The following is a 9,696-nucleotide window of genomic DNA, read 5'->3' as shown; positions in this document are numbered from 1 at the left end:
ATTAACCTAACAGTAACATTCAACTACTTCAATTCTAGTCGAAAGTAAAAAGCCTGTGAGCAATGGGGAGCCACTGAAAAAAACAAACCACAACCTGTTCTATTTAGAGCAAGTTGTTTTGGCCTCAGTTTGTTTCCATCCCTCAACAGCCCTGCCTGAATGTAACTGCTTACTCCCTTAAAGGTCATAGACAGTTACTCCTCAAATGTATCTGAGCTGCATTTCAAGATGGTGGGATGAAGCAACAGCATTTTCCCACCATTCCTCACTGGAAGCAGGAGGAGCAGTCAATGTACAGCACAGCCCTGCAGTCAGCACCAACTGGCTCCTGGCTCAGACCTCTCACTGACTCCATCCCCAGTCTGGTGCAGAGGCACCAGCCCCATTACTGACACTGAGAATAAATCCAGCCCATCAGGCTTCTTTGGGAAGGGCACAGCAGCTGATATTCTTCCAGTATCTTTTTGTGTGATTTTTTGTTTGTTTAAAAAAAAAAAAAAAAAAAAGGCTATCTCATATGTAAGTTACATTTAAATTACTTTGGGATCCACTGGATTTTGGAACTAGCTGATCAGAAATACTTTCTTGACTTTCCCAAGCAAGCTGAGTTTTTCCTGCTAGTGAAGAAAGCTTAAGGCACTAACACATTAATGCTGTCAGGAATGTGAAATAAGTTTGTTCTTCATGTACTGTTATACCAGTTCTTAGCAGCATCTCTCCTGAAAAGGCACTAGGTACATGGCAAACAATGGAGCTTTTGGAACTCCTGCTCAGCTAAGCTGCATAAAGTTAGCTGTTTGGAAAGCTGAGTGGCTTTGCAATTTCCCCTTCTCTCCCTCCCCCCATCTCCCTACAAAAAAAAGGCACATATTTGTTTTATTATTGGTTTTGTACCCACAGGCTCTTGCAACCATGCAGTTCTATACAGCTGTGTATATGAGGGGTGTCTTGACTATACTGAGAGCTTCTTGTATGATCAGTTATCTTACCTTTACAAGATACTGTTCTAGATACACAGATTTTGTGTCAGCAAAACCCATTACCAGTGGGTTCCTACCTGAGTCGAACTTAAGGTTCTGTATTGCTAGTCAGAATAATTCAATGATTAAACCTGGTGTAAGAAATTGCACTTTCCCATTCCTTCCCAAATCCCAAGATCATTTCAAATTAAATACTAGACCCTTTTCTAAAGGGACATTTGTAATACAGCTACAAAGAGGTAGCTAAGTGGCACATGCCCATTTGATTTTCTTTTTTTCTGAAGTATACTCAGCCTTCATTTGCAACAACATTTTTCATAGGAGGTCTTGAAAGAAAACAATCTCTATTCAGGTGGCACATGGAGAAACCACAGCCTGGAAGACAGAACTTGGAGGACAACCTGATCTCCCTTCATGTCCATAACTGAAAACCAACAAGCATGGGGGATACCCAAGTGAATCAGCATGTGCAGGTGTGTAGCTGAAGAGGAGAGGAATGTCTACAGCCAGATCCCATGCTCCTCCTGACATACAAGTTACTCTGAAGAACCATTCAGATCAAGCCCACCATTCGATCGATCTGTCTCATGTAGTTACTCTTCAGTGGCAGCAAGTACCTCCTCTCATCAGGAACTCGGTTGCACTGTTAACAAAATGAGAAGATTTCTAAGACCTCAGACACAACCCCAGGCAGTGCCATACCCTCTGCCATCTCACAGGTGTTTCAGCATCCGTAACCACAGATTTCCTCCCAGTACAGAAAGCTGTACCCAGCAGTCCCTCCCTCACTGCAAACTTACAGCACAAACCACTCAAATGAGCAGCAAGTGTTTCCTCAGCCCAGGCTGCAAGCTCCAAACACACAGCAAACTACTGCAGCTTGTTGTTCAACTGAGACTTCCTTCACTATGACAACTGTGAATGCTTTTTAAAATAATGCTCTTTTTCTGCAGGACTGGGGGGAGGAGGAAACGAACCACGCTAGAGCCTACCAGCAGAGATTTAAAAAAACTGTTCTGTGTAGAAAAAGCATCTATTTGAGTTGGTCACAGGCACTGGCTCCACAGCTCTGCGCTCAGTTGATGCTTGGCCAAGAAAGGTCACCCCTACGTGCCTCAAAATCAAACCATTCTGAGGAAAAAAAAAAATAGTCCTGTTTAAATGACCCTCTACTTTTCTCTGCCCATCACAGCAACTTGGGAAGATTTTAAGGTCAAAGAAAAATGGAAGGGAAAAATTACTGGAAATAAATTAACAAACTAATCGCTACAAAATACTTAGAGAGGAGAAAGGTTTCACCTTCAACATAATCACCCTCACACTATCCTCATCCATTCCTTCCACTGCTGAAAGTGGTTTTCACAAGGGAGCTTCTCAGATATTTGACATTTATAAAGGAAATACCGCAGAGCTCTGAAGTAACACTTTCTATTGCCTAACTCACTTCAACATGCATCCCTTCTCCAGCAGCACAACTGGGAGCACTCTGCATTTTACTTACATTAGAGCTGAAGTTGCCAGCCTTTAACTCGTTAGGTTTAATTTTCTCTGTGCTGTCCTCATCACCAGGGAGGATGTCTTGCCACAGTGAGTTACGAAAACGTTCATCCACAGACACAATGTGTCCCTCAGTAGTAAACATATACTTATTTCCAGATTTATGCAGTGGATTCTCTTCATCAAACAGCTGAACAAGAGACAGGAGAGACAGAGCATGCATGCAACATTCTTCATGCCCCATCAACAGGAACTTAAAACGCATGCATGCATTGGAAGGATCACTTACAAAGCACACCTTTCAATGATAAATGGGTAACTACTCTTAGAGCAAATGGTAATAAATAGGTACAATGCAAGGGATTTATTTTAATAGTTAAAAGGGAATAGCAAAAGAAAAATTTCTCATACAACTTAAAGGGCCCTTATTTTTCTAAGCTGTGCTGTGCAGGCATTTCTAGGCTGGCATCCACTGTTTCTATTCAGTCACAGATTTATTTGTTTTTCCACACTAAAGGAGATTGAGAACAGTGGCTTAAGCAGTGTTGGCTCAAATGCTTTTTCCTGTGACTGCCAAAGCCTGATGGGGAGAAGTAGGAGGCTGCTGCAAGGCAGGCAAAATGTCTGCAAGCAGTAATTTAGCTCTGAGCTGAGCAGTAGCTTCCTTCAGCATTCAGCCTTGCTTCCTCTCTTTTCCAGCTACCCCACAAAGAGCTGCCATCTCCCCAGCCAGCAGCTGCCCAAACCTCCAAGGTGAGGGTAGGGCTAAAGAAAGAAGAGCAGCACACTCTGGTACGCTCTGATACCTAAACCCCTCTCTTCCCTGGAGCACAGCACAACTTCCAACTGACAATGTCCTGCCTGCTTGCTGTGCCACATCTCTGCACAGCACATGCAGGAGAGGATTTGTGAAATGAAAAACATACATACCAGGTACAAATATTTACATGTTTCACTAAGAAAAAAGCTCTCCATTCGATCTTCCTTTGTCTTCTCTACAACATGGTGTAAGGTAGCATAGCCACACCTGCAAGATTGAAGACCAGTTTGGGTTTAGTTCCCAGGCATTCTGATTTCAAAGTGCTCCCTACATATTCCATAAATTCAAACCATTCCTGTTGTCACCAGCAGTGAAGTTAAAATGAAACACGTCTCTTGTACAAGGAAGCACTGACTAATTACTGGTTTCTGGTATTCTGGTGGGACTGTCACCACTGGCATATCAGCTCAGCTATTGCATCATGCAGATTCACTAAGAGTTGTTCAAAGCAGCCAGGTGCTCTCCAGGCAGCCTGCACAGGTGAGCAGGGGAGAAACCCAAGCCTGGAAGTCTGGCCTCAGGCAAAGGCTTCTCCCCATGCTTACAAATGACAACTCTGCAAGCTGTCACACAGAGCACTTGTCATTCTTTCAGCCAAACCCCGCTTCCCTGTGGAATGGTGCTGTTTTATACCATTCTATGGTCAGTGCAGACTTGTCTACAAAGGCAGTAAATACCAAGAGTCAAGTAAAAATTCACTATCTTCCCTTTCAGTCTTGCAAAAGATTCAGCTACTCAGAATTAGCTACAGGACTCACAGTTACTGTTTAGAGAGGAAGCTGATGTGCAACAGTGTCCAGCTTCGAGGCCATGCCCCCAGGTCTGGTAAACACCACGGGGCCACGAGGTCAGAATTATTCTTTCAGCAGCCACAGAAAAAACACCCCACAAGTCCTTTTACCAGTTTTTAGCAACCAACCATCAACCATGGGTTTGAAAAGGTAGTTAAAAAACAAGTTGTCACTGGACTATAATTTCATTTTCAGATGAGAAAGAAATAATTGTTCAATAAATAAGTCACCACTTGTGGAGGGTTGGCTTTTCTGGTTCACCTACATTTGGTAGATTGGAGTCTAGATAATATTTATATAATCAAATATATGTATATGTCAGTGAGAGAAAACAAAGAACACTGAACACTCACTTGTCTTTTGTATATTTTTCCAAACTCTGTAGAATATCCATTCCAACATGGAGGTAAAATGGGTTCTTTGTGGCCTAAATAAGGAAGACAGTCAAGAGTTAAGAGTCAGCAATTTTTAAATCTTGTAAAAACAACACTTAAAACAAACGCCTACTAGTAATGGACTCCTGTGCATTACAGCAAACTTATTTTCATAGGAACATGACTTAGATTACTCTGTGCAAGCTTATCACATTTCCTTTTGTGCAAATCCTAGTAAAACTTGTAGGAAATTTAAAATCTTTGATAGGTTTCTTATAGCCAGAAAGTTATTGTAGTTTACTGTATCCTCTGCCAGTTGGAGACAGTGCCTCATTTTTGCCTCTCTTACTAAAAAGGCTACTTTCAAAGCAAACAACATAGCAACTAAATTGCATAACAACCTACTGCCTAAACAGAGACCTTTGTAAAAGAGCAAGAAAATACAGAGGCACCAAATTTTAACAGCCTTCTAGTGACCAAGTATGTGCCAGTGGCTGGAGGTAGAAAAAGTGACTTTCTGAACAAAAACCTTTTTTGCCAAAACATGAGCTGTAAGCTGAGAAAAGACAAGTACCTGATAAAGAAGGTATGTGGACTCCACAAGCTCTGGCCTCAGTGGGTAAAAGGGCACATCTGGAGCTTGCAATTGCCAGTTGTACCTTTCTGGGAGGGCTCCGTATCGTTTCCATATGGCATAGTAAAAAGCATGGAGACAAATAGCATCTTCCACATCTCCTATCAACACCTAGGCAGAACAACAGCTGTAAACATGCACACTTAACACTGCAAGCCAGAAAATTGCTTCCCAGTGTATAATAACATGCCATAAAACAAAACACACCCCTCATAAGGAGAGAGAAAACCCCCCTGAAACCCCAAGCGAATGTATTCAGTCCTTCGCACTAAAAGCTTTAGCAGAGCTCAGCCTCCCAACATGGCACACAAATGCTGAGACTAAATTAGGGAAATTAAAAGTATCTCCAACACAGCAGAAAGCAGGTCAGGCCTTCCAGTACTGAGATGCTGCTGCAGGAGCTGAACTGCCCCGAGACCCTCTCATCAGAGTGGCCAGATGTAACCCTCAGGTTGAAGCTCATCTCAGAACAGATGCTCAGGTTCATTCACAGCCTGGGATTACAGCAAGCCTTCCTGACACCCCTCTGCTGTGGCATTTATCTTTAACAGAATGAAAGTTTACCTGAAGTCCAGGAAAAAAGGCTTGCAAAGAGTCAATCCATGTGTTCATCAGCTGTCCTGTGAACATGTTTACATTAACATACAAAGGAGGGTCACCTTCACCTTCATTGCAAGCTTCTCGGCTGCCAAGAAACAATAAGCATGCGTGAATATTCACTGCTTGAGAAGAACACAGTGTATGTTTCATTTCACAGCACTGCCACCAGCAAAAAGAATGAGCCACATTTATCAGATTTGTCATGGTAAGCTCAAGGCCATTTTGAAAAGCACCAGAATGTCAGTCATGCTTTCAGAAAACTAATTCATAAAGGTACGTACATCACAGCCTCAAGTTTTGTCAGCAGAATCTCTACCAAAAAGTCATGCTAGGTAAGATCACACCTTAAGTAGTACTAAATCAGCCAATTTAATACCTTTCCTTTGCAGTTCTACAGCATTGTCTCAGCCTGACACTTACCAAACTGGGCAGCAACCTTGCACCAATAATGCTAAATAAATCAGTTGACTTAGGAGTGAAAGGGAATGATAAAATTTATTTCCATGTTCACTAACACAGAAATAAGATTTTGCTTATAAAGAAAAATAGAAAATACAGATTCTTCTAGGGCGTGACACAAAACACTACACAATCTGTCCTATCCTGTTGGGATACTCAGTGCTTAAGGAACTGATCCTCAGATGAAATGCCTTACCCTCTTCTTAAGTGGTTCTGAATGTTCCGATAAGCATTGTTGAACATCTCCAAATCTTCCTTTTCTCCAAAGAGGATGTAAGACTTCAGAAGGTACTCATAGAATGAATCCGACCCTGCTCCCAAGCCACTCTGCTTTCCAACCCAGTGGCCAGTTTGAATATTCACAACATTTCCTTTCAGAACAGATAAAAAGTTTAGTCTGAAGTTGCCCAGTACAATAATCAAGAACCAGAACTTAGAAACACATATTCAAAAAGTTTTAAGGATAAGTGATCAAAGATCACCATCCAAATAAAGTGTTACAGTGCACCCACCCAAGGAATTAGCACACATATGCAGTTTTTAAGTGCTTTTAGTCATCTCCCAAACTAATTATATTAACAGGGATACAAATGCAGTAACTTCAACTTTATTTCCTGCTTCCATGACAAATTTTGTCTTTGGAAACCTGTGCCCTAAGAAGTTATTCAGATACTCCATTTTTCATATGAAATTCCAAACTGCCATTTGATCAAGGCAAACCATGAGTACACAAGCAGAGAATGACTCAACAGCTACAGAAGCAGATACAAGGTTTACAGAACAAGAAAGAAACCCGAAGCATGATGGCCTCCAGCAACAGGAGACTGAGGAAGATTAAAACACAGAGCCACCCAACCCAGCATCACCTCAGAGATTACCTAGCAGTCCAGTGTTGTTGCTCCTGAGACTCCAGAGTGCTTTAACAGCTCTCCTGGCCACCCACTCAAAGGTAGAATCTCCAAGCAGCCTGCTGAGGATACCAAATTCCACCAGCAAGGAACCAGCTCCTGCAGTGCAGGTTTCATTGTGGCTGTCTGGAGGAACCCCCTTCTTCAGATTGACCTGTGAGGCAGGGAGACAGCGTGCTCACAGCAACAAGGCAGCTGCCCCTGGGACAGCTGGGCTCCCAGCTGCAGTCTTGTACTGATAATGAAACCTTTTCATTAGTTTTTGCAGTAAGTAGCAGCCAAAGTGCAGACAGTCAGAATGGCAGCATAACGCTGCTGGCTCAAAAAGCTTTCCTCAAGAATTCCTGATTAATATCATGCTCAAGGGGGGCAATCTTAATTTTGCTACTCTTATGCTTGCTAAACCTTCCAAATTTGTCCTTTTTTTTTCATAATTTCTACTAAACATTCAGGCTCTTCCAAGGGTGATGCAAGTACTGCTTCTCTTCATTTAGTACCCTTGAAACCAAGAGCTTCCTCAGTGAATGCTCCTCAACTTCCCTAAGAACAAAATGCTGAAGGGGAAGTTATACCACCCTCAACTGCTTTACTGGACTCTGAGGAGAAGTGGAAGTTAGTGCTTCTACAGCCTGACAGGTCTGAAGGAAAAGCAGTGCTGCTGTCCCTAGAAACTAGAATTAAGTCAGGCAAGAGCTAGTTTTACAGCTCAGAGTTGTTCCACTACAACTAACATCCTTCTCCATGTGAACTGCATCTGCTTAAAACAAGATGCAGTATTCAGGAATACTGCAGTACTGAGCAATATTCCATAAAATTACAAATTCCAAGACCAGTATGACAAATATTTTAGATGAGCTTTATTTTATCCCAATTCTCTTAGTACCAAGTCACCAATAAAGACACTTTCCTAGGCTATTTGCCTTTAAAGTGCTTCTTGTTAATCTTACTGACAGCACTGTTTGCTGCTGCATGATGTATAGGAAGAAAGTGCTTGGCAGGGCACGTTCCAGCCAAACAGCAGGAAAACAAATGACTCCTGACCCATGGGGAACAATATACACAGTGAAAAAACAGCCTGAAGAAAACATTTATTAGACATAAGGAGCAATTTATGTATTGTCCATGTCACCATAACTTAGCACAGTTTCCCAACGTAGGCCATTTCATTGTGCCTCAGAGCAGGTTCAATACCCCAAGTGAAGGTACAAATGCCCACAATGAGCACAGAACTCCAGCTGTGGGACAGGGGAATTTCTGCTTTGGGATTATTTCCCCATGATGTTGGTGTGTTCACTTACCCGAGGATATGGAATTCCAGTTTTGGTGTTCTCAAAGGCTGGAAGTAGTCTCACTGCCAGGTCATGAGCCATGTGCAACAGCTCATTATCATAATCCTTAATGGTCATATCACCAAAAGGCTGTTTGCTGTCTGTTATTATGATGTGGGCAGAAAGCAGGCTTCCCAAAACCCTACAGGGAAAGACCTTGTTTTTACATCTGATCAGAACCCAGCTAGACCCTTACCATTATCATGTTTAACACGTGCACCTTACAGCCACCACAGAAAGAGATCTGCTTTATTCACCATCAATAGTGAAAGCATCTAGAAGTCTTGTTTCTTGTCACCCACAGTAATCCAAAATCCAGTTCTGCAGAATTTACCTAACCCAGCAGCTCCTCACAACATTTCAGTTCTATTTATGAGCAAAGACCTCCTTGCCCCAACTGTTTTGCTCCTCCAAATGACAGTAAGGTAGCTATATAAAGTTAATATTTGGAAAAAAGAAAGCCTATCCAAGTTAAGCAGCAATTGAATAGTCACTGATATAGTCATATCTGAATAGACATTCAGATAATCAAGACATTTAAAATCAGACAGCATCTTAAATTCATCTCTGAGACAGACAGGCCTGGTTTTCATCTAAAATAAAAGTGAAAGCAAGCAGAAGGTCCCCAGAAGAAAACCAAAACAAGGAAAACCTGTCAGCAGGGTTGTTTGTTGTGCACAGACTGAAGTCTGTGCTGCAAGAGCAGCAACAAAAAAGCAGCAGTCTGCAAGCCAAAGACAGCTGAGACTCCTGTTGTACCACTGCTTCAAGGCACATGGGACTCATTGTTTTAATTATGAAAGGATGAAACATTTTCATAAAAGGTTAAAAAACCTTACTCAAGGAACAATTATGGCACAAAGCCTACCAAAGACATCCTTCTCAATGATTTTTCTTTGGCTCTTCTACAGACGCCCAGCAAGCCTTTAACTGTGGTACTGTTCTAAAGACAGAAATTTTGACATACCTGATTGTTGCCTCAAAAACTTGGACCGTTGAGTCTTTATCAAATGAAACTGTGTCAATCACCAACTTCACTGCTTTCTGGAATTCCGAGGAGTTTCCCATTACCTTTTACATAAAAACAAAGTGATTTTGTCCAACTGTTGCTTCAGAAGAGGGTGGCAGAAGAGAATGGCAAGCTCACATTTCAGACCAACAGACACACTTCAGTAGGTACAGCACACAGTGCTTCAAGCTCCTGCTAAGACAGCTTCTCAGAATGTTACCCATCCTACCGACAGGTAAAAGTGCATTTTTTTAAAAGTACGTTAAAACAGGGAAATCTACAAAGATATAGTTTTG

General features: G+C 42.0%; 1 protein-coding gene across 1 annotated transcript; it reads right to left on the bottom strand.

The window, feature by feature from the left end:
- Positions 1 to 1,259: 1,259 nt before the first annotated feature.
- EDEM1 (ER degradation enhancer, mannosidase alpha-like 1) lies at positions 1,260 to 9,457 on the bottom strand. The gene is made up of 10 exons (XM_010003351.1): positions 9,359 to 9,457; positions 8,362 to 8,533; positions 7,034 to 7,217; positions 6,352 to 6,526; positions 5,661 to 5,781; positions 5,037 to 5,207; positions 4,442 to 4,515; positions 3,408 to 3,504; positions 2,482 to 2,667; positions 1,260 to 1,623 (listed from the first exon to the last, which is right to left on the bottom strand). The coding sequence occupies exons 2-10, from the start codon at positions 8,467 to 8,469 to the stop codon at positions 1,534 to 1,536; spliced, it is 1,206 nt and encodes a 401-aa protein (XP_010001653.1). The 5' UTR covers positions 8,470 to 8,533; positions 9,359 to 9,457; the 3' UTR covers positions 1,260 to 1,533.
- Between the last annotated feature and the right edge of the window lie 239 nt (positions 9,458 to 9,696).

The sequence above is a fragment of the Chaetura pelagica genome, unplaced genomic scaffold (genome assembly GCF_000747805.2).
Source record: "Chaetura pelagica isolate M959 unplaced genomic scaffold, ChaPel_1.0 scaffold328, whole genome shotgun sequence".
NCBI lineage: Eukaryota > Metazoa > Chordata > Aves > Apodiformes > Apodidae > Chaetura > Chaetura pelagica.
Note: the sequence above shows the minus strand (reverse complement) of the source record. Positions and strands in the feature narration are given on the sequence as shown.